This window comes from Podarcis pityusensis (assembly GCF_964106645.2).
Source record: "Podarcis pityusensis genome assembly, chromosome: 16".
In the NCBI taxonomy this organism is placed as follows: Eukaryota; Metazoa; Chordata; class Lepidosauria; order Squamata; family Lacertidae; genus Podarcis; species Podarcis pityusensis.
The window spans coordinates 25,698,346-25,722,709 of NC_138041.1; the positions used below are offsets into that span (position 1 = coordinate 25,698,346).

The following is a 24,364-nucleotide window of genomic DNA, read 5'->3' on the forward strand; positions in this document are numbered from 1 at the left end:
ATTTTCACAGCAACCCTGTGAGGTAGCACAGGAGCCAACTCCTAGGGGCCAAGGTCCCTTCTTCAGCTGCCCCTCAATAAAATATTTGAGAGGGCCAAACCCACCAAAGTTGATGGGCTTTGCCATTCAAATGGTGTGTCTGCGAAGAGTCTTGTGATCAATTATGTGGCGCGGGGCAATTATGTGGGGGCCCACCATATTTTATTTAAGTTCGCACCCCTGAGAGGTAGGTTAGGCTGACAGGCAGTGACTGGCCCACAAGGTCACCCAGTGAGCTTCCTGGCTGAACAGGGATTTGAACCTTGGTCTCCCTTAGTCCATCCCAACCTAACCTACCCCACAGGGTCGTTGTGGAGATTAAATAAGGAGGGGGTAGAACCATGCACAGGACACAGGTGGCGCTGTGGGTTAAACCACTGAGCCTAGGACTTGCCAATCAGAAGGTCGGCGGTTCGAATCCCCACGACAGGGTGAGCTCCCGTTGCTTGGTCCCTGCTCCTGCCAACCTAGCAGTTCGAAAGCACGTCAAGTGAAAGATAAATAGGTAAAAGCAATGACAAACCTAGACAGCATCTTAAAAAGCAGAGACATCACCTTGCCAACAAAGGTCCATATAGTTAAAGCTATGGTTTTCCCAGTAGTGATGTATGGAAGTGAGAGCTGGACCATAAAGAAGGCTGATCGCCGAAGAATTGATGCTTTTGAATTATGATGCTGGAAGAGACTCTTGAGAGTCCCATGGACTGCAAGAAGATCAAACCTCTCCATTCTTAAGGAAATCAGCCCTGAGTGCTCACTGGAAGGACAGATCCTGAAGCTAAGGCTCCAATACTTTGGCCACCTCATGAGAAGAGAAGACTCCCTGGAAAAAATCCTGATGTTGGGAAAGATGGAGGGCACAAGGAGAAGGGGGCGACAGCGGACGAGATGGTTAGACAGTGTTCTCAAAGCTACAAACATGAGTTTGACCACACTGCGGGAGGCAGTGGAAGACAGGAATGCCTAGCGTGCTCTGGTCCATGGGGTCGCGAAGAGTCGGACATGACTAAGCGACTAAACAACAAAGAACCATGCACGCCACCTCGACCTCCTCAGAGAGAAAAGGTGGAGGCTGCGAATGCATTAAATCAACAAATTTAAACTCCCCTCCAGATGTTGTCGACTGCAACTCCCACCACCCCCTCGCCATGCTGGCTGGAGGTGATGGCAGGTGAAGTCCGGAGGGCGCCAGGTCGGGAAAGCTCGTTCCAGAACCTCCCCAAGTTCCACAGAACCCGGCGGCTCCTCTGATCTCACAATGCAACCGGGCTTTGAAATGCGATCAAAAACCACACCCGGGCAAAAACAGGTTTTCCCAGCCCGACCAGCTTGCAGCTGTTCACGCACCCGGTGCATTGTGGGAGTTGTAGTTCCCTCCCCCTGCCTCCTGCGGGAACTGCATCCCCCAGCAGGCTGTGCTTCCTCGGCCCTCCGCGCGGCTGCGAAAGAGGTCAATTGCACCCTCTGGGGTGCAGCGCGAGGTGAGGGTCGCGTGTCGCTTACCGCGGGGTGAAACCCAGGACGCGCCATTCGGAGGGAGGGAGAGAAATGGTCGAGGTCCCCTTTGCAGAGGATGCCCATTTCTCCTGCTTGCCCCTCCCCCGGCTGGTTACATGTATAGGGTCGAGAGTTACATAACGAGGCGGCGATCCTCTGCCCTCACAGAAAGCTGCTGCACCGACAAAAATAGATCCAAGTCCAAAATGCAGCTGGGGGGGGGGTAGAGAAGGGAAATTCTGAGGTTCCTCCCCTAAGCGCCCCAGAGGCAACATTAGATTTAATGGGGTCGCCGCCCTATAACCTTTGCGTAAGCTACCGAGGGGCATGTCTTTTAAAAATCCTAAGCCCTTTTATAGTTCTCGTTGGTTGGATGAGCACTTTTAGGAATCTTTCATTTCATTCCCTCACCCTCTTAAGTGTTTTTAATTGATTATCAAGTGGGTTTCGGAGACCTTTCCTTGTGCAAAGCAGTGAAGAAATGGAATAGGTAACATTATCATAAAAGAACTTTGAAACAGGGGGTGTCTCTCTGTCCCCTCGATTTAGCCAATCTATAGAAGGAGGGTGATGATGTAATAATAATAATAATAGTAAAGTTGAAAGGGACCCTGAGGATCATCTAGTCCAATGTTTTCCAAACTTGGGTCTCTAGCAGTTTCTGGACTACAACTCCCATCATCCCTAGCTAGCAACCCCAGTGGTCAGGGATTGTGGGAATTATAGTCCGAAATCAGCTGCAGACCCAGGTTTGGGAAACACTGATCTAGTCCAACCCCCTGCAAAGCAGGAATATAAAACTGTCCCATATGGGGATCAAACCTGCAACCTTGGCATTATCAGCAGCACGCTCTAACCAACCGAGCTATGAATAATAATAATAATAATAGCCAATTTAAGCTGCAATCTGAGTAGGCATGAGAGAACGATTGTGGCTTAGTGGCTAGATCATCAGGCAAGGATCTGGGAGACCAGAGTTCAAATCCTCACTCAGCCATGAAGCTCACTTGGGGCAGTCATTTGCTCTCAATCTGACCTACCATACAGAGTTGTTGCGAAGATAAAAGTATATACGCAACTTTGAGCTCCTTGGAGCAAAAGCTAGGAGATGAATTCAATAAAACAAACGAACAAATCAAAGTTGCATGGGCTCAGCACCTCCCATTGAGAACACAGTCCGATTTTGGAACTTAAAAACCGTTTTAAAGCTTTGAGCACCTTCCCCTAACCAGATGCCCTCCAGTGAGATGCCCATCCAGGCTAGGAGATCACAGTGGTCCTCTTGTGCCACACAGTTAAGCAAGTGCTGTGTCGTGGTTCAGGGAAACCCAGGTCCATGCCATAGCTGTCAACGTTTCCCCTTTTTTAAGGGAAATTCCCTTATTCCGAATAGGATTCCTCGCAAGAAAAGGTAAAAGTTGACACCTATGGTCCAAGCCCACCCTCGGCCACTTAGTGAGCTTGGAGCTTGTCATTTTTTCAGCCTAATGCTGGGGTGAGGAATCTGTGGCCCTCCAGATACGGCTCAACTCTCAATGTGGCCAGTGCTTGGGGATGATAGCACTGGACGTTCCCCAACTCTGAATTTAAATTCTTGGGACCACCCCAAGCCTTTGAGGCAAAAAACAGGGCCAGCCCAATGTGTTTTGTTGCCTGAGATGAAGCTCAGGAGCCTCCACCCCAAGTATCCAGTCTGCCTAAAGGTCAGGCCGGCTCCGAACAAAAAGCCATGTGAACTGAGTTTGAAAACAGCAGTCCTCACCTGTCCCCTTCTGTCCTCACCTAGATGAGCGTTACCTCTCTCCTGAAGGTCTTGGAAGGATGGCCCATCCGTGGACTTCACTGCCGTGGCTCCCATTCCTCCGTGGCCAAGGCTGACCAGACCCTGGCCTTTGTTCCCGCCAGTCCTCCCCTGGACCCGGCAGAAGTCCAGAAGCTGCAAGAGTTTGTGAGCAGGGCCCGGAGGCTGTTTGTGTTGACTGGAGCAGGAATCTCCACCGAATCTGGAATCCCAGACTATCGCTCTGAAGGCGTGGGCCTCTACTCCCGGACGGATCGGCGTCCCGTCCAGCACGCCGAATTTCTGCGGAGTGCCCGGGCCCGCCAGAAGTACTGGGCCAGGAACTTTGTCGGCTGGCCCCAGTTTTCGGCCCACCAGCCCAACGTCGCCCACTTGGCCCTGAGGAACTGGGAGGCACTGGGGAAACTGCACTGGCTGGTGACCCAGAACGTAGATGCCCTGCACGCCAAGGCCGGCAGCCAGCGTTTGACCGAGCTGCACGGCTGCATCCACAGGTTAGGGAGAGTGGCGATGGGGAGGCTGGCTGATGGAAAAAGGGGAGTGCAACTTTGCAACTGGGATGAGCTATTCCTGGAGATGTGAACAGCAGTTGGGGGGGGGATTGTTGGCCCCACAAATCCCCTTGCTGAAAAATAAAAGGGGCGAGTGATTGGTCTGCATTGCCGTGACCATAAGGTAAAGGTAAAGGGACCCCTGACCATTAGGTCCGGGGTTGCCCCAGAGTTGCCGACTCTGGGGTCGCTTTATTGGCCGAGGGAGCCGGCGTACAGCTTCCGGGTCATGTGGCCAGCATGACTAAGCCGCTTCTGGCGAACCAGAGCAGCGCACAGAAACACCGTTTAGCTTCCCGCCGGAGCGGTACCTATTTGTCTACTTGCATTTTGACGTGCTTTTGAACTGCTAGGTTGACAGGAGCAGGGACCGAGCAACAGGAGCTCACCCCGTTGCGGGGATTCAAACCGCCGACCTTCTGATCGGCAAGTCCTATGCTCTGTGGTTTAACCCACAGCGGCACCCGCGTCCCATAGAGAGATATAAAAAGTAACCACTGCAAGTGCCTTTAAAATACACACTGCTACTGGCCCAGAGATGGATAGAAGATAAAGTACCTACCAGAGAAGAATGGCAGATGAAGTTAAAGACCATTGTAAACACTTAAAGTCATTAGTAGGATTGTAATATCACTTGTAGTTTAATGGTGAATTCTGGACACAATGGAAGAGGTAAAGGGTTTGGATTATCATAAAAGATGCAGGAGGAAGTGACTAATAATAGGACCCACAAAGGGGAGGGTGGAAGTCCAGGAGATTCCTTGGAATCTTGTTTTTATGATTTATGTTTGATATATCTCTATAAAATTTTAAGTTGAGAAACCAAATAAATAAATTTAAAAATAAATAAAATGCATCCTGTGGTTGTTATTGTTGCTGTTTTACAATTTGATCTTGAATGAAAACAACAACAACAACAACAACAACAACAACAACAACAACAACAACAATTTATATGCTATCCATCTGAGGGGGTGCTTGGAGTCGCAGGACTACAATTGATTATTTTTTTGTTGCATAAATTTCAACAATCCGAAAGTTTGAAAGGCACTGGCACAGACGTTGCAAAAGTGGGGTAATCTGTGGTGGAACAACCTCATTGAAGAAGAAAACAACGGTTACCCAGACCTCATTGCTGGTTGTGAAAGGGTCCCCATGACAGTTCGCGCTTCGGGGGCCCCCAAAATGTAGGTCTGCCATAGCCTAGAGATGGCGGGGATCGAACCTGGGACCTTCTGCATGCAGAGTAGGCGGTCTGCTATAGAACAATGGTCCTTTTCTTATAAATTCAGCAAGACTCCAGTCCTCATGGTTCTGAACTATGGAACTCTCTCCCACAGGAGGCAGTAACAGTCACCAACCTAGATGGGTTTAAAAGGCAAATTCATGGAGGGGAGGGCTGTCGATGCCTACTAGCCGTGAATGCTAGGCCCTGCCCCCCCAGTGGGAGGCAGCAACACTTCTCAATACTGCTTGCTGGAAGGAGAATCCTTGTGCTCAAATCCGGCTTGCCAGTTTCCCATAGGCATGTTGTTGTCCACTGTGAGAACAGGACGCTGGACTAGTTGGGCCATTGGCCTGATCCAGCAGGGCTGTTCTTACATTCTTATAAATAGCTGATTTAAATAGGAACCTATCCCAGGCTGAATCAGACCACCGGTCCATTGAACGGAAGTGTTGTCTGTACTGCTACAGCCCTTCCCCTAAAATAAATTAAGATTCTAGTCCATGGGTCGGCAAACTAAGGTCCACGGGCCCAGTCAGGCCCAATTGCCTTCTGGATCCGGTCTGCGGACGGTCTGGGAATCACTGCGTGAATCGCCAGTATACACGTTTTTCCCCTCTCCCTCACACGGCGGCGGTGGCGCCTCCTCCCTCCCTCCTCCTGGCTTCTCCCTGCCCTGCCTAGAGGAGGAAGGGGGCTGGGCTTTGTTGGTGCCAGCAGCAGCGCTTGAGCGACCGCCATTTTAAGCAGCGCCTCTCTAGAGCCCTTTCGCACGCTACCAGCCCCTGCCGCTCACAAGACACAGGTAAGCAGCCACGGGGCTCGTGGTGCTCTTGCATCATTCCCTCCCCCCCCCAAAAAAAATATAGTCCGGCCCCCCACAAGGTCTGAGGGACAGTGGACCGGCCCCCTGCTGAAAAAGTTTGCTGGTCCCTGTTCTAGTCCTTATGGCTCTAACAAAAATCTCAGAGCTGAATCAAACGAGACAATAGGCTACTGTGGAAACAGAATGCTAAATAGGCCCCATTTGGCTCTATCCAGCAGGCCCTCATGTTTTTATGTTGCCTCGCAGGGTCTTGTGCCTCAGTTGCGGAGACCGGACGCCCCGCACTGACCTCCAGGAGCGCTTTGAGGCCTTGAACCCCACCTGGAGAGCCGAGGCGCATGGGGTGGCCCCGGACGGCGACGTCTTCCTGTCCGAAGAAGAGGTGCACACTTTCCTCGTCCCCCCGTGCGGCAAATGCGGCGGGAACCTCAAACCAGACGTGACGTTCTTTGGGGATTCCGTGAGCAAGGAGAAAGTGGACTTTGTGTACCAGCGCCTGGGCGAGGCCGATTCGGTCCTGGTGGCGGGGTCCTCTTTGCAGGTGGGTGCCCACAGCCAGCGAGGAGCTGGACCTGGGAGCAGAGGAGCGGCGGTCGATTTCTCCCCCCAACCCCACCCCCCACCCCGCAAAGGCAGGTTCAGATTTAGCTGCATTGAGCATACAGTTCTCTGAATCAGAACCGCGGTGTTTATATACCATGTTCCCAAAATTTGTCTCGGTTATCTGTACAAAATGGGACGCGGGTGGCGCTGTGGGTTAATGAAGCTAATGAAGGCGCCAGACGAACTTCCCTGGGGAGAGAATGCCACAGACAGGGAGCCACTGCAGAGAAGGCCCGTTCTCGTGTTGCCGCCCTCCGCACCTCTCAAGGAGGAGGCACATGAAGAAGGGCCTCAGAAGATGATCTCAGGGTCCAGGTAGGTTCATATGGGAAGAGGCAGTCCTTGAGGTATTGTGGCCCTGAGCTAGTTAACAGTAGATACTTTCAAGTTACGTCTTGCTATTTAAATGGTCTCCTATCTGTGTGAACCTTCCTGAGTTCTTAAACAGGAAGTGGAGAGGAAGCTTTATTTCACTGTCCTGTATAGGTCAGAGGGTGCAACATTTATATATTAAATGACATTTGTAGACTGCTAAAGATTTTTATTTTTAAGATATTGAAGTGGTGTACAGAAATTGAAATCTGCAATAAAACCATCAATAGCAAACCACTAAACTCATCATTATAAAATACATTCTAAGCCACAATGTAGCTCAGGGGCTACAGCATCTACGTTGCATGAAGAATGTCTGGGGTTTCAGGCTGGACTTGGAAAGGCTCTGTGTCTGAAACCCTGGAGAGCTGCTGCCAGTCAGTGTAGACAGTACAGAGCTAGACAGATCAATGGTAGCTTCCTATGTTCCTAAAGGAACACAGTCCAGCTTTAAAAACTGTGGAAAGCCCAAGCAAAAGAGGTTGCCTCTAAGAGGTGTCTAAACAGGCTGTGGGATGCAGGTGGCACTGTGGTCTAAACCACAGAGCCTAGGACTTGCTGATTGGAAGTTTGGCAGTTCGAATCCCCGCGACGGGGTGAGCTCCCGTTGCTCAGTCCCTGCTCCTGCCAACCTAGCAGTTCGAAAGCACATCAAAGTGCAAGTGGATAAATAGGTACCGCTCCGGCGGGAAGGTAAACAGCGTTTCCGTGTGCTGCTCTGGTTCACCACACCGCCTTCACACAGACACACACACACACACACACACATACACACACATATATACACACAGACTATGTCCCCCAAGGCCTTTGCCTCTTCCAATTTTTAAAAATTAGATATTATAACTTTTTGTTGTTTGATGGGGGGGGGGTGTTGCCTGGTTAAGGAATGCTGTTGCCCACCTCCTTTTTTATTTTTTTGTCTGTGTTTTATCTGGCATTTCCTATGCTTTTTTCTGGGCAGGGAGCAATATTCTCCATTATCAGTCTCTCTTCTGTGAAATGGGTATTTTTGCAGTGCCCAGGACAGTGGCTTAGATTTCCGAATGTGTGCCCAGCTCCAAAAAGTTTGAGGACTGTTCTGATTGCTAGCCAATATTTCACGGGTACTGTGCATGCTCAGTCCCCACTGGGCCAATTTGTTTAAAGAGTTTTCTGTTCAAGGTCCCGGCTGTTGATCTCCAACTACTGCAAACTTTGCTGACAGCAGCAAAACTATGCATTGCCCAATCTTGGAAATGTAAATAAAAAAAATCAATTAAAAGAATCAATCACCCACGATTACAGAAGAAAACCAGGGAAACAGCCTTGTATATAAAGCAAGCACATAATAGAGATAAAAATTACAATAATTATCCATGCCTTTGCTCATGCAATTCTGGAATGACAAAGTAGCAGATGATATCTTTCCATAGAACGTATATATGTTAATTTAATTGTCTGCCACCATGTATTATTTCATAGAATCATATAAATGTAAAGTTGGTGGGACCCAACTTGCTGCAATGCACCTGTTCTTTCACCTCCCTCCATTATTATTATTATTATTATTAATACCCCAACCATCTGGCTGGGTTGCTCCAGCCACACTGGGCGGCTTCGAATACATATAAAAACATAATAAAACATTGAACATTAATAATAGCAGTCTGATCCAATACAAAAAATGTCACAATAACTTTAAAATAAACAACTTATGTCAAATAAAGCAACATTCAATAATCCATTGGAATGTAAAAGTAACTATTAAAATTAAATATCAACAAATACAGTGGAACCTCGGTTTTCGAACATAATCTGTTCCGGAAGCCTGTTTGACTTCCGAAACATTTGAAAACCGAGGATCAAAGGGCTGCCTGACCATCTCCTGCCACGTGTCTCAACAGGTATACTCAGCGTACAAGTTTGCACTCGCAGCCCGCGACGGGAAGCTACCGATGGCTGTCGTCAACATTGGCCCGACCAGGGCAGATTCCTTTGTGACTCTGAAACTGAATTCTCGTTGCGGGGAGCTGCTGCCTCTGATTGTCCTAAAGTGACCCAAATCGACACCCCGGGGGAGCAACCCCTCTCTGGGGTAGGTAAGTGTCCCCACACTCTTGCAGCCCAGCAGAGTTAGGCCCTCAGTTGGTCATGTCTGGTGCTAGAACCCAAAGGGCATGAGGCCAGGGAAGAATCAGAATTCAGAATCATAGAATAGTAGAGCTGGAAGGGACCCCTGGGGGTCATCTATTCCAACCCCTGCAATGCAGGAGGCACAGCTAAAGAATCCATGACAGGTAACCATAATAATAAGAATAATAATAAATAATAATTTATTTATACCCCGCCCATCTGGCTGGGTTTCCCCAGCCACTCTGGGCGGCTTCCAACAAAGTACAGTGGTACCTCGGGTTAAGTACGTAATTCGTTCTGGAGGTCCGTTCTTACCCTGAAACTGTTCTTAACCTGAAGCACCACTTTAGCTAATAGGGCCTCCCACTGCCGCCGCGCCGCCGGAGCACGATTTCTGTTCTTATCCTGAAGTACAGTTCTTAACCTGAAGCACTATTTCTGGGTTAGCGGAGTCTGTAACCTGAAGCTTATGTAAGCTGAAGCTTATGTAACCTGAGGTACCACTGTATTAAAATACAGTAGTCTGTTAAACATTAAAAGCTTCCCTAAAGAGGGCTGCCTTCAGATGTCTTCTAAAAGTCTGGTAGTTGTTCTTCTCTTTGACATCTGGTGGGAGGGGGTTCCACAGGACGGGTGCCACTACCATCTAACCTCTCGCTAAAAACCTCCAACAATGGAGAGCCCACCGTCTTCTAAGGTTGTTGTTGTTGTTGTTGTTTTATATGCCACCCATCTGACTGGGTTGCCCCAGCCACTCTGGGCGGCTTGCAACAAATTAGAACATCAAACACAGCAAAACATCAAACATTAAAAGCTTCCCAAAAAGGCTGCCTTCAGATGTCTTCTAAAAGTTATGTAGTTGTTTATCTCCTTGACACCTGATGGGAGGGCGTTCCACAAGGTGGGCACGACTGCAGAGAATTCCCTCTGCCTGTTTTCCTGCAACTTCTCTTCTCACAATGAGGGAACTGCCAGAAGGCCCTCAGTGCTGGACCTCAGTGTCTGTGCTGGACGACGGGGGTGGAGATGCTCCTTCAGGTAAATAGGGCTGAAGCTCTTTAGGGCTTTACAGGTCAGCACCAGCACTTTGAATTGTGCTCGGAAACGTACTGGGAGCCAATGTAGGTCTTTTAGGACCGGTATTATGTGATCCAGGCAGCTGCTCCCAGTCGCCAATCTAGCCACTGCATTCTGAATTAGTTGGAAACAACAACTTTGAAGTCACCTTCAAAGGTAGCCCCACGTAGAGTGCATTACAGTAGCCAAGTAGGAGATGTTTAGTCATAATCTCCTTTCTTGTCATTTGAATCCATCGGTTCTAGTCCTTCCCTCAGAACAGCAGGAAGCAAGCTCGCTCGACCTTCCATGTGACAGCCCTTCAAATATTTGAAGGTGGCTAGCCTGTCACCCCTCAAAGCTGAAGGACCATGGAGAGCTCCAAGTGAGCCACTTGCTCCAGCAAAACTTGAGCTTGGACTGAGCCTGTACATGAGGGATGGAGAAGCTGTAGCCCTCCAGGTGTGGTACTCCAGTTCCCTTCAGCCCCAGCCAACATGGCCAATGCTCAGGGATGATGGGAGTCCAGCAACATCTGGAGGAACACAGCTTAGCACCTGTTGAAGTGTGGGTTGAACAGATTGAGGAAATGTGCATCAGTGAGGCAGAACTATGGAACTCACCGCCGCAGGATGCAATGACCGTCACCAACTTGGATGTCTTTTTAAAAAAGGATTCGATGAATTCATGGAGGAATTTAAAGCAGGGGCTGGCAACCTAAGGCCCATGGTCTGGAAGCCGCCCATGGAGGCCGTTTAATTGGCCCACGAGCTGCCCCTGAACCAAGCCGCCCACTCAGCGAGTCCCTGCACACTGCGCTAAACCGGCGCAGCATGGGGACTCTCTTCTGCAGCTCCAGAAATCGCTTCTGTGCATGCCCAGATGCCAAAAATTGCTTTTGCGCAGGCACAAAATTCAGTGTCTGGGCATGCGCAGAAGTGATTTCCAGCACTGCGGACATGCACAGAAGTGATTTCCAGCACTGTGGACATGTGTGCAGATGTAATTTCTGGCGTTGCGCTGCGTCGTCCCGGCCCATGGAGGATCTCCGCAGGAGTGATCCGGCCCATGCCCGGTAAGCCTTGCCGACCCCTGCTTTAAAGGATGTGGCCAGTGCCTGGCGAAGTCTCAGAAGAGGGCAGAATGAGACTCCAAAGAGGGTTTGGTTCCTTGTTCCTTCATATGATTAGAAGGCCGGAAAAAAAACCCCAATCAAAATTAGTTAACATGTGAATTTAAGAAGAGAGTGCCGGATCAGACCAGTGGTCCAGCATCTTGTTCTCACAGCGGCCAACCAGATGCTTTTTCTGGGAAACCTTCAAGTAGGACCCAAGCACAAGAGCCCTCTCCCGTCCAGTGTTTCCCTGCAGTTCGTATCCAGAAATGCCTCCCACTGCCTAGGCAGAACATAGCCTAGCATCCATTGCTGGGCTTCTCCTCCATGAATCCATCCAATCCTTTTTTCAAAAGACATCCAAGTTTGTGAAGGTCATTGCATCCTGCGGCAGTGAGTTCCATAGTTCTGCCTCACTGATGCACATTTCCTCAATCTGTTCAACCCACACAGCAACAGGCGCTATGCTGTGTTCCTCCAGATGTTGCTGGACTCCCATCATCCCTGAGCATTGGCCATGCTGGCTGGGGCTGATGGGAACTGGAGTACCACACCTGGAGGGCTACAGCTTCTCCATCCCTCATGTACAGGCTCAGTCCAAGCTCAAGTTTTGCTGGAGCAAGTGGCTCACTTGGAGCTCTCCATGGTCCTTCAGCTTTGAGGGGTGACAGGATAGCCACCTTCAAATATTTGAAGGGCTGTCACATGGAAGGTCGAGCGAGCTTGCTTCCTGCTGTTCTGAGGGAAGGACCTGAACCGATGGATTCAAATCATAGAACTGTAGAGTTGGAAGGCACCCAAAGGTCATCTAATCCAGCCCCCTGCAATGCAGGAATCACAGCTAAAAAGCCCCTCTCCCATGGCCAATCTACGCAAGAGAGAGAATTTTGTCCTGTTCAATCTCTTGCATGCTACATTTGATTTTATCGCCTGGAAAGGCACACCCCAGTTTAACAGCACAGTTCAAGATTGCGGCCACTTCACCAAAAAATAATTTTAAAAAAGATAGGAAGCTTTAAACAAGACAGAGCCGAGCAGTTCTGTCGTGTTTCCACTTGCTATTCTTATTTAATCCACTTGGTTTATTTAAACCAAGGACTTGTACACTGACCACTAATAATGAATCATATGTTGTAGATATTATTGCAATTCTATTATGCTATTTTTGCAATGTACAAATGACATTAAAAAAAATAATTGTGGCCACTTTTGTGGACAATCTTCAAACATCAAGTTTGCACTTGGGTCCTGCTGGTGGGCTCCTCTTGGGGGCTCCTGGTTGGCCACTGTGGGAACAGGATTCTGGACCAGATGGGCCACTGCCCTGCCACAGCAGCTGGGTTCTCCTTATGCTCTTATGGAACCTCCAGGTCTAGGGGCAGTCTATCCTGATTCTTGAATTCCTGGGGGCATTTGATCCCTGTGAGAGCAGGAGGCTGGACTAGACAGGCCACTGGCCTGATGCAGCAAGTTTCTCCTTATGTCCTTTATGCTGTTTAGCTTTCTTTGCAGCATCAACCCACTGGGGGGGGCGAGGGGGGGCGGACGCACCAGCCTCACCACCTGCCATGTTTTTTCTCCTTCCAGGGCCGCTGCCAGCAACGCTGCCACATCTTCCCAGAGCTCATCCAGCCCCACGTCCGCTTTCAACACGCCTGTGCTGGCCAAGTTCAGAGGCAGCAAAGACGAGGAGAAGGAGGACAATGAAAACCCGGGTCCCGATTCTCAGCCGACAGGGGCCTAAACAACTTTTGTGTACGGGGAGATGCTGTGTGAATTAAAAAGAAACCTCCGGTGCACGCTGCTTCCCGGGGTGTGGCCTCTGCTGCGGATCTGGCAGAGAGGAAATGGCTACCGGTGGCCGGGAGAGGGGAGAAATCTTCATGCCTTAGCGGGAGGGTATGCCTCCAAGTGCTCTTTTTCAAAAGGATATAGTGGTACTACAATTCCCATCATCCCTAGCTAGCAGGACCAGCGGTTGGGGGTGATGGGATTTGTAGTCTGAAAAAAAAGCTGGAGACCTCTGGGAAACACTTTTGAAATCTGCTCTAAATGAGAGCCATGAGGACTAGAAACTTGCTTCATTTTCAGTGGAAGGGTGCAGCTCAGTGGCAGACCATCTCCTCTGCATGCAGGAGCTCTTGGGGTTGAATCTCCAGAAAGGGCTGATGGACCTGACTTGGTGTAAGGCAGATTCCTATTTAAATCTGCTATTTGTTTAGAACAATGAGGACTAGGATCTTACTTCATTTTTCGGGGAGGGGCACAGCTCAGTGGTAGAGCTTTGCACGCCGAAGTTACCGTAAGTTCAGTCCCTGGCATCTCCAGGTAAGCTTGGGAAGGTCCCTTCCCTGAAACCATATGTTGTTTGGTTATGCAAAAAATAAGAACACCATAAAAATTGATGCATATATTAAGGGAAATGTGTATGTGAGTTAGAACTGCACACAAAAATGTGTTTATTAGGTGAGATTTGTACTTAAAACACTGTTGAATATTCAAGAGAGAGAGAGAAAGATTGAGAAATGCACCAGAAAGCAGCCCCCGATAATTTGCAGCACCTGCGGACATGTGTGCAGATGTAATTTCTGGCGTCACGCTGCGTCAGCTCGGCCCACAGAGGATCTCTGCGGGAGTGATCCGGCCCATGCCCGGTAAGCCTTGCCAACCCCTGCTTTAAAGAATGTGGCCAGTGCCTGGCCAGTGCCTGTTTTCCCACTCATAATTCTTTTCATAATCCACTTCCCCCGCAAATAATTCTCAGAGGATTTTCTCCAGAATGCAGCAGTTGCTCATGATCTGGTCCACGACTCCTGGCAGCCAATCTCTGAGGAGCATCAAAGGTTTCGTGAGCCAGTAAGGAAAGAAAACTTCCCTCACCCTCATGACTCCGCCCCTCACGATTGCCTGGGCGCAGAGCTCTTTCGAACTTGGTTTCATGGAGATCTTGCCTTCTACCGACCTCACAGCTGAGTCTGCGGGAAAGAACGCGGAAGGCAAGTCAGTGTGGAAAGGGCACCAGGCACCCCAGGACCTTAGAAGCTGCTGCTGGTCTGTCTGCCTTGCTGCTGCCTACAGGGGCTGACGGTGGCTCTCCAGAGCTGCAGGCTCAGGAGTCTCGCTCAGCCCTTCCTGAAGATGCTTCCGGGGATTACCTGCTCTGCTAGGTTGGCAGGAGCTGGGACTGAGCAACGGGAGCCCATCCCGTCGCGGGGATTTGAACTACCAGCCTTCTGATCGGCAAGCCCAAGAGGCTCAGTGGCTTAGACCACCGCACCACCCACGTCCCATCACGATGTTTAGCTGGTGTTATAAGAAAAAACTGCTCTTTTCCCCTTCTGGGCTATTCTGGAGCCCGTATAGAGTCCTTAAGTGGGTTCCCTATCGGTAGCAGAAAATAGCAGAGGCCAACCAGAGAATATTGAGACACAAAGTGGCTAGTAAGCCTGATCTTTATTAAACTGTTGCAACAGGGTCCCCACTCACCACACGCAGGAGGGAGAGAGAACCCTGAACAATGGTGCGCAAGCCCTAATATAGACTTTTGAAATTGGCCACCCTGTTGCCCAAGACCATCCCCCTAAAACAGCATACATACATCACAGAAGGAGACGGTCTACAGCAGAAATCATGTTTGCCAGGATACCTCATAATGGTCACTGATTGCATTACCTGGGGCAGTCTGGCCATTCTTTTGTGATGGTTAATGCTTTAAGTTACAGATGGGTAGCCGTGTTGGTCTGCCATAGTCGAAATAAAAAAATTCCTTCCTGTAGCACCTTAAAGACCAACTAAGTTAGTTCTTGGTATAAGCTTTCGTGTGCATGCACACTTCTTCAGATACACTGAAACAGAAGTTGCCAGGTCCTTCTATATATTGAGAAGGTGGGGAGGGGTATTACTTAGAAGGGTGGTGGGAATCGGAGATTGGCAGATAGCTGAGATCTCAGCTCAGCTAAACTGAGATCTCAGCTATCTGCCAATCTCCGATTCCCACCACCCTTCTAAGTAATACCCCTCCCCACCTTCTCAATATATAGAAGGATCTGGCAACTTCTGTTTCAGTGTATCTGAAGAAGTGTGCATGCACACGAAAGCTTATACCAAGAACTAACTTAGTTGGTCTTTAAGGTGCTACAGGAAGGAATTTTTTTATTTCGGTTAATGCTTTAGTTCCTGAATCCAGGGCACAGGCTCACCCTATTCATACACAAATACACCCTTAAGGCAGGATTTGCAAGCAAAATGACAATGGGAAGGCTTTCCCAATTTTCCTCCCTTACTGCAGAGAAATATTTGAGGTCATTGGGAGAGTCAAAATGGCTTCAGGGTTGCTCTCCTGTACTATTTCAGACACGTGGTTCATATACATATGTATGTGTTTGCCTTGAACATTTATGAACATTTATTTTACATTTGAGACCTTAGAATTCTTATAACGCTGGTGATATATCACGATGTTGAACACTGGATTATCACCCAGCCCTACTAAGCGGCTGCCCTACCTGGGGCCGCTTACCTGTGTCAATGTACCCCAACACAGCAACCGTGATGGGCATGTTGATTTCCCGAAGGCGCAGCTCTGTGCGCAAGGAGCTGTAGAATCCTTCCAGCGCAGCTTTGCTGGCGGCATATGGAACGGAGAAAGGGGATGGAAGGCGGCCTGAGAGAAAACAGGAACATATTCTTACTTGGAAGGTTGCAGAATCTATTTCTCCAGAAACCAAAGGGGTTAAGGGGATGGAGCGACTGCCCCTCTGAGGGAACGTTGCAGCCTTTGGGACTTTTTAGTTTAGAGGAGAGGCGAGTAAGGGGGCGACATGATATTGGTTTGTACAACTGACATGGAGTAAGCGGTGACAGAAAGGATTTTCTCCCCCTCACGTTTTTTTCAGCAGAAGAATGGGGTGTGAGTGCTCTCCAATAAATTAACTAACAGAGGATTGGGAAATTTAGATGCAGGAACCCCAGAAGGACCTAAGAAGAGCCCTGCTAACCAGGCCAATGGCCCATCTAGTAGTAGTAGTAGTAATAATAATAATAATAATAATAATACATTTATACGCCGTGCATCTGGCTGGGTTTCCCCAGCCACTCAGGGCAGCTCCCAACAGAATTTTTAAAACACGATAAATACATCTGTCAGGGGTTCAGGAGCAGAGGCAAGGGCAAGGGAGGAAACAGAGAGCGAGGGGGAGGAGGCAGAAGAAAAGATGAGTGATGACGACGACCCGAGATCTCCGAGTCTTTCCAGTGAATCAGAAGATTCACAGAAAGGAGCACCAGTGGCCAGGGCAAGGGGGGAGCCTAGGGGGACACCCCAGGAAGATAGAGCCAGAGGGGACTCAGAGGGGAGCAGTTGGAAATCGGGACCAGCGTCACCGCCAGAGAGCAGGGAAGAGGAAGGGCGCCAGGGATCAAGCGCTGGCAGCTCACAACAGGGGGGAGGGCACGAGTCAGGAGTGGCCACACCTCCATCGGGGAGCGAAGAAACGGTCAGACGGAAGGTGGAAGGTTGGGCGCGCGCGCCAAGTTCAAATGCACAGGAAGGTGGCGCAGTAGGCAGCCCGGAAAGGGAGCCAGGTCCTAAAGCCCGCCGAAAGGAGGGAGAAGAGTCAGGGGGGTCAGCGTCAGAGGAATCCCGGAAGGAAGAGACCCCGGGGGGCAGAGGGACCCAGAGAAGAACAGTCAGGCGGAAAAGGTGGAGCAAGGCTAGGATATTAAGTTGGTGTACAAGGGGCGGAGACTCAGATGGAGCTTCGCCGATCTAACCATTAGACGTAGGGTTGCACGCAGCAGCTTGAGAATGGAAACTGTAACTCAATAAAGACTTTTATTTAATGATCGCTGGCTAGCGTGATCCTCTGTGAGCTAGGATCTGGAAGCAACTCTGACAACATCAAACATTAAAAACTCCCCTAAACAGGGCTGCCTTCAGATGTCATCTAAAAGTCAGATAGTTGTTTATTTCCTTGACATCTGATGGGAGGGCGTTCCACAGGACGGGCGCCACCACCCCGAGAAGGCCTGCTGCCTGGTTCCCTGTAACCTCACTTCTCACAATGAGGGAACCATCAGAAGGCCCTCAGAGCTGGACCTCAGTGGCTGGGCTGAATGATGGGGGTGGAGACACTCCCTCAGGTATACTGGGCCGAGGCCATTTAGGGCTTTAAAGGTCAGCACCAGCACTTTGAATTGTGCTCGGAAAGTTTGGACCTCCCAAGATCACTTAGGCTGGGGGGTCTCCAGTCGCCTGCCCATACCGCTTATGGACGATACCACGATGATGTTGCCACGGGACTCTTGCAACATGCTCAGGGCCGACACAGTGACCTGGACGTAGCTGAAGAAGTTGACCGTCATGGAGCTGATCACAGATTCCATGTCTCCTTGGTACGGGCCAAAACTGATTTTTCCACCGACATGATTCAGAACCAGCAGATCAAGCCCCCCTGCAAGGGAAAAGAGCACAGAGACCCTGAGTGGAAGAGGGAGAGCAACAGCTTGGAGATGGACAGAGCTCAACCTCTTCTCATGTTTTCAGGCTGTCCCTGAAAATCAGCCTCTGCCGAGTTCAGTCCTTTCATGATTTAACTGCGGTTCCTTCGTTTCAGGGGGTTGGGCTAGATGACCCTTGGGGTCCCTCCCAACCTTACGATTCTCTGATACCAGCCTTCGCAAGCCTGGTGCCCTCCCAATGTAGGAATGCAAGGAGAAAATTGGTTAGGCTTGCATTAAGACAGCGGTTGGCAAACTTTTTTCTCCCTACCCAATAAAGAGCATTATTCAGAACCATGATCTGCATGAACCAGTAAGGAAGATAGTAACGGAATGACAGTCAAAATGGTAACTATGAATTGCCCATGTATTCAAAACCCACTTCAAACTATTTAGGTTAACCAAGTCAACAAAACTGATGGACGTAATCCGGTGACACCAGCTTTCACAGAATCACAGAGCTGGAAGATACAGCCAATCAATGAGAAATTGGAAACAAGTCAAAATCTATTAATCTCAAATGCCTGGGGCTGATGGGAGTTGCCGTCCAAATTATCTGGAAGGCTTAAGGTTGGGAGATGCTGGTCAACCCCCTTCCTTCCTTCCTTCCTTCCTTCCTTCCTTCCTTCCTTCCTTCCTTCCTTCCTTCTCCCTCCCTCCCTCCCTCCCTCCCTGGCCAGGTTTAATTCAAAACCTTCAAACCTCCTATGGGGAAGGTTCTCAGGAATGGTGGAAGAAGAAAGAATTTGCCCATGTGAAGACCATCAGGTGGAAACTCTTACACATATGGTTCGTAAATGTAAACTACATGTTGATCTCCACCAGCAGTTCCTAGATCAACTCTGCATCCCCAAATGGAAACCAGAGTTAGAGGTCATACATTTTCTATTATTGGGGAATAATCAGCAGCTACCAAGTTAGTGGCTAAATATCTTTATCTGGTTTTTTGTCGTCGAAACACATTGCAGACGTCTGATCTCCCTGGAGACCTAGAGATGTAATGCTAGACTGCTTTGCCTCTTTCATTTGACAAATGTTTTGTGTCACTGGGTAGGCGGTAATTCTTTTTTGATTTGCTATGGATGTTTGTATGTGATGCCAATAGAAGGTTTGATGATGATGATGATGATATACCATCCTTCATCAAAAGATCTCTGGGCTGATCTTTGCCAAGATGCAGGCAGACAAGGCCAATAGCTGAGGTGTCCCAGGGCAGAAGCCGGCAAATGCCTTTGGAGCTGTTCCCCTCAAGACGAAATGGTTAAGGAGCCCTTTGCCTGCGCCTCAGGTAGCTTGTGTGGCAGCCTTTTGGGAACTGGAAGAACAGTTGCCACCCCTCCAAGACTGGCTAGAGACTGGCCTTCCATCTTTACCCAAGACGTTCTTGGTTTCTTCCACAACATTCTGGGCAGAAGCCAAGTCACTCATATCTGAAACGACGTACGAAGCAGAGGCGGCTCCCAGTTTAAGACAATTCTGGACTACCTGGAGGAAACAAATAAATGGAAAACGAGCGAGGTCCCAACTAAAGAAGATTGGCAACTTAAACTGATGGAATATGTGCAGCTTGCAGACTTAACTTATAGAATAAGAGAACAAGAAGAGTATACGTTTAAAGAAGACTGGGAAATATTGAATACATGGGTGAAAATTGTCTACACTTGAAAAGGTTGGCAGCTTTAAGATAAATTCAACAGTGTAAATAAATTTTGATGGATGTAAAAATGGAATATTGGATGGCTTAGTTTATGTGAAATATGCAGGAATCTATAGCATGCAAACTGAACCATGGAAAGAGAAGAAGGGAAGTCATTGATATTTTAAGGTTGTTTAAATGAATATTCTAAATTGTAAAATTAAAAAAAACTTAATAAAAATTATGCAAAAAAGAGAAAACAAAAATAAAGAGGGAACTTGAAAATGGCTTCTAAGTGGTTTTTAAGTATAAAATCCATTGTAAAATACTACAACACACAATAAAACAATCCTATCTGAGCAGTAAAAAACAACCACAAAATTTATTATACAGCGAGCCAGTTTAAAAGCACCATTATTTTAAAAAATCAAAATAAAATCAGTTGGATCAGGAAGTTCAAGTTCAGGGGAATGTTCATTGGAAACAAGTGTGTCTTTAAAAACCAGTAGAATAGCCGTAGTGATGGTGAGTCATAAAATCACAGAATTATAGAGTTGGAAGAGACCCCAAGCGTCATCTAGTCCAACGCGTGAGAGCAAGGAGGGCGTTCCATTATGCCGGTGCCATCAAGGAAAAAGCCTCCATGTTCCCACAAGCCAATGGTCACCATCAGGGCATGGCTAAACTAAACCAGTTTCCATTATGGAACAACGGATTCTTGTGGTAGGGGAGCTTGGTCAAAAGGAGGGCCAGATGAGGAAGGAAGAGATGAGGGGGGTATTTTTGAGAAGGGAGGTGAGGCTAAGGGTTATAGCCAAACTAAGACTATTGGAATCAAGGAACCTGAGTTTAACTACACTGGGGTCAAGGGATTAACAGTTTACCTTCTGGAGGCGTGTCGCGTTCCGCGCTGTCAGCATCAAATGGGCCCCCATCCAGGCGAACTCATAGGCCATTTGTTCCCCTATCCCTGTGCTTGACCCCGTCACCAGGACACGTTTCCCTCGCACCATTTCTGGAGAGAGAAAGAGAAGGAGATGGTCAACACCAGCTGCCTACAATCCAGATGTTTTGCACTGAAGTTCGTAAGAACAGAAACGTAAGGATAGAAGGAGAGTCTGGCCAAAGGGGCCCCCATGCAGTCACAGAATCATAGAGTTGGAAAAGACCCTTAGGGTCTTCTAGTCCAGGCATCCCCAAACTCAGCCCTCCAGATGTTTTGGGACTACAACTCCCATCATCCCTAGCTAACAGGATCAGTGGTCAGGGATGATGGGAATTGTAGTCCCCAAACATCTGGAGGGCTGAGATTGGGGGTGCCTGATCTAGTCCAACCCCCTACAATGCTGGGATACGCAGCTGTCCTCATACGGGGATCGAACCTGCAGCCTTGGTATTATCAGCCAACTGAGCTATCCAAACTATCCTGTTCTCGCAGTGGCCGACTAAATGCCCCAAAGGGAAGCCCGCAAGCAGGATCTGAGCGCAGCAGCATTCTCCCGTCCGGTGGCTTCCAGCAATGGAGATTTAGAAGTATTACTGCCTCCTCCCTAGTAATTGATTTCATTTCACAAGATCGATATACGGCTGGATTGTAACAGAATGTCGACACCATTACGAAACAACAAAGTTGATGAAAGCAATTCTTTAAAACATTCAAATATTAAATCAGAATAAATGATCATTACCCCAGAGTCTCAGGGGTGGTGGCAGCCCAAGGGAGGGTCTTTTCTGTGGTGGCCTCTAAGCTGTAGAACTCCCACTTCACAGAGATGCACTTTCGTTATACAGCTTTCAAAAGATGCACCTCTTTCCCCTGGCACCTGTGTCTTTAGGATCCACCTTTCCCCCCAGTGATTGTAATTAAACTGTTTTTAAAGTTGTGTTTTGTTGTAACCCGCTCTAGAACCTTATGGTGAAGGGAGAGTTAATAATAACAACAACATCAACAACAATAACAACAACTCTTGAGAGTCCCATGGACTGCAAGAAGATCAAACCTCTCCATTCTCAAGGAAATCAGCCCTGAGTGCTCACTGGAAGGACAGATCCTGAAGCTGAGGCTCCAGTACTTTGGCCACCTCATGAGAAGAGAAGACTCCCTGGAAAAGACCCTGATGTTGGGAAAGATGGAGGGCACGAGAAGGGGACGACAGAGGACAAGATGGTTGGACAGTGTTCTCGAAGCTACCAGCATGAGTTTGACCAAACTGCGGGAGGCAGTGGAAGACAGGAGTGCCTGGCGTGCTCTGGCCCATGGGGTCACAAAGAGTCGGACACGACTAAACGACTAAACAACAACAAAAGTTGTGTTTTGTTGTAACCTGCTCTGGAACCCTAGGGTGAAGGGAGAATTAAATAATAAATAATAATAATAATAATAATATAAAACACTAATGTAAAGCATGGGCCAGGTTCTATGCATCTGGATAGGGTAATCGAAACAAAAAAAGTTTTTAGCAAGTGCCAACAACAGACCCTCCAAGCTTCCCTATTTTCCAGGGACAATCCCATATTTACATAAGCTCTCCCGGTTTCTGATCTGATCCCTGAATGTCCCGCTTTTCCTTAGGACTTCCCTATTTTCTTCGGAGAAATGTTGGAGGGTAGTGATCCGACCCCCGAGCCATCTGAAGGTAGCCCTGTGTAGGGAAGTTTTTCAATATTTTATTATATTTTCATATATGTTGGAAGCCAGGTGCGTGAGGTATAAATAGTAACTTCTTTGTTGTTGTTGTTGTTGTTGTTGTTGTTATGGAATAGGTGGTCCCTATTTTCATCGGATAAATGTTGGAGAGTATGCAATAAGAGCAGAGCGAAGGTGCTTGTCTGGTGTCGCTGGCATGCTATGTGCAAACATTCCCGAGAACGGCAGAGGGATTTATGTGCAAGAGACGATCAAGGCCACGATTAAGAAGAGGCAACCCTTCTCCCTTGGCTTACCTTCGGAGAAGCTTTCCCAGGTATAGGCATAGAAAGCGAGGACAGCGATGAGGACAGACGCGACGATCTTGAGCACCGCCATGGTTGTCTATGCAGCCAATCATTAACCTCGGCCAGCTGGACTTGTTTGCGAGGTTCAGAAATCCACCCTTTGCCCTGTGGCCACCCAAAGCCTTTCCCAGAAATAAACAACTATTGGCATAATAATAATAATAATAATAATAATAATAATAATAATAATAAATAATGTATTATTTATAGCCTACCCATCTGGCTGGGTTTCCCCAGCCACTCTGGGCAGCTCCCAACAGAATATTAAAAACAATAAAACATCAGACGTTCAAACTTCCCTAAACAGGGCTGACCAGATGTCTTCTAAAAGTCAGATAGTTGTTTATTTCCTTGACATCTGATGGGAGGGCGTACCACAGGGCGGGTGCCACTACTGAGAAGGCCCTCTGCCTGATTCCCTGTAACCTCACTTCTTGCAGGGAGGGAACTGCCAGAAGACCCTCGGAGGTGGACCTCAGCGTCCGGGCTGAACGATGGGGGTGGAGACGCTCCTTCAGGTATACTGGGCTGAGGCCATTTAGGGCTTTCAAGGTCAGCACCAACACTTTGAATTGTGCTCGGAAATGTACTGGGAGCCAATGTAGGTCTTTCGGGACTGGTGTTCCATGGTCTCGGCGGCCACTCCCAGTCGCCATTCTAGCTGCGGCATTCTGTATTAATTGTAGTTTCTGGGTCACCTTCAAAAGTAGCCCCACATAGAGCACATTGCAGTACAGCTGGGAACACACCCAGTATGGAATCCCAGACAGTCACTGCCAGTCAGTGTAGACAATACTGAGCTAAGTCTCACTCACCATAAGGCAGTTTCTTATGCTCTCCCAATCTTCCAAATAGGGCTTCAGTTCTGCAGGGATGCAGAGCAAGAGGGAGAGATTTGGGACAAGTGCAAGGGGGACATTGCATCTGTCTTCTGACAACCTTCCTGAGGTTTTGTAATACAACCCCCATCAGTCCCCAGCAGACACTGAATTGAAATCCAGGAAATCAAGATGACACCGAATGGATGAAGGCTGAGTTACAGGCTGGGTGCTGTGGGTGGGTGGCGCTGTGGTCTAAACCACTGAGCCTCTTGGGCTTGCCAATCAGAAGGTCGGAGGTTTGAATCTCCGCAACGGGGTGAGTTCCCGATGCTCTGTCCCAGCTCCTGCCAACCTAACAGTTCGAAAGCACGCCAGTGCAAGTAGATAAATAGGTACCGCTGCTGCAGGAAGGTATTATTATTATTATTATTATTATTATTATTATTATTAATTGAATTTATATACTACCCTATACCCAGGGATCTCAGGGCAGTTCACAGAATAAAATCAAGATATAAAACCACAAAATACATAATAATAATAATAATAATAATAATAATAATAATCCCAATAGCCCCCCCCCCACAAAAACATATTTTAAAAGGGCATAGAATGTAAATCAGATCAACCAAAGGCCTGGTTAAAAAGGAATGTTTTTGCCTGACACCTAAGGGTGGCTAATGAAGGCGCCAGACGAACTTCCCTGGGGAGAGAATTCCACAGACAGGGAGCCACTGCAGAGAAGGCCCGTTCTCGTGTTGCTGCCCTCCGCACCTCTCAAGGAGGAGGCACATGAAGAAGGGCCTCAGAAGATGATCTCAGGCTCTGGGTAGGTTCATATGGAAAGAGGCAGTCCTTGAGGTATTGTGGCCCTGAGCTAGTTAACAGTAGATACTTTCAAGTTACGTCTTGCTATTTAAATGGTCTCCTATCTGTGTGAACCTTCCTGAGTTCTTAAAGAGGGAGTGGATAGGAAGGTTTATTTCACTGTCCTGTATAGGTCAGAGGGTGCAACATTTATATATTAAATGACATTTGTAGACTGCTAAAGATTTTTATTTTTAAGACACTGAAGTGGTGTACAGAAAATTGAAATCTGCAATAAAACCATCGATAGCAAACCACTAAACTCATCATTATAAAATACATTCTAAGCCACAATGTAGCTCAGGGGGTACAGCATCTACGTTGCATGAAGAATGTCCCGGGTTTCAAG

At 48.3% G+C, this 24,364-nt stretch overlaps 2 protein-coding genes and 1 long non-coding RNA gene across 5 annotated transcripts; 2 read left to right on the forward strand and 1 right to left on the reverse strand.

The window, feature by feature from the left end:
• The first annotated feature begins 1,317 nt into the window (after window positions 1-1,317).
• Window positions 1,318-12,998, forward strand: SIRT4 (sirtuin 4). Of its 2 annotated transcripts, none has more exons than XM_080986468.1 (5): window positions 1,318-1,520; window positions 3,323-3,831; window positions 6,186-6,480; window positions 8,801-8,991; window positions 12,787-12,998. In XM_080986468.1, exons 2-4 carry the CDS (start codon window positions 3,323-3,325, stop codon window positions 8,951-8,953), a joined length of 957 nt encoding a protein of 318 aa, XP_080842594.1. In that variant the 5' UTR covers window positions 1,318-1,520; the 3' UTR covers window positions 8,954-8,991; window positions 12,787-12,998. The 2 variants fall into 2 exon arrangements, with proteins under 2 accessions (XP_080842594.1, XP_080842593.1); XM_080986467.1 differs by having other exon boundaries at window positions 1,322-1,520; window positions 8,801-8,995.
• On the reverse strand, window positions 11,074-22,449 carry LOC308465966 (hydroxysteroid 11-beta-dehydrogenase 1-like protein B). 2 transcript variants are annotated; one of them, XR_013980596.1, is made up of 7 exons: window positions 22,277-22,449; window positions 20,218-20,348; window positions 19,071-19,182; window positions 17,463-17,651; window positions 15,719-15,862; window positions 13,907-14,174; window positions 11,074-11,202 (listed from the first exon to the last, which is right to left on the reverse strand). XR_013980596.1 is itself a non-coding variant. In XM_080986473.1 (6 exons), exons 1-6 carry the CDS (start codon window positions 22,356-22,358, stop codon window positions 13,960-13,962), a joined length of 873 nt encoding a protein of 290 aa, XP_080842599.1. In that variant the 5' UTR covers window positions 22,359-22,449; the 3' UTR covers window positions 13,631-13,959. The 2 variants fall into 2 exon arrangements, 1 of the variants encoding a protein (XP_080842599.1); XM_080986473.1 differs by lacking the exon at window positions 11,074-11,202 and having other exon boundaries at window positions 13,631-14,174.
• On the forward strand, window positions 14,181-15,612 carry LOC308466028. The gene is made up of 2 exons (XR_013980611.1): window positions 14,181-14,914; window positions 15,373-15,612. It is a non-coding gene; the product is annotated as an uncharacterized lncRNA (long non-coding RNA).
• Window positions 22,450-24,364: the final 1,915 nt, after the last annotated feature.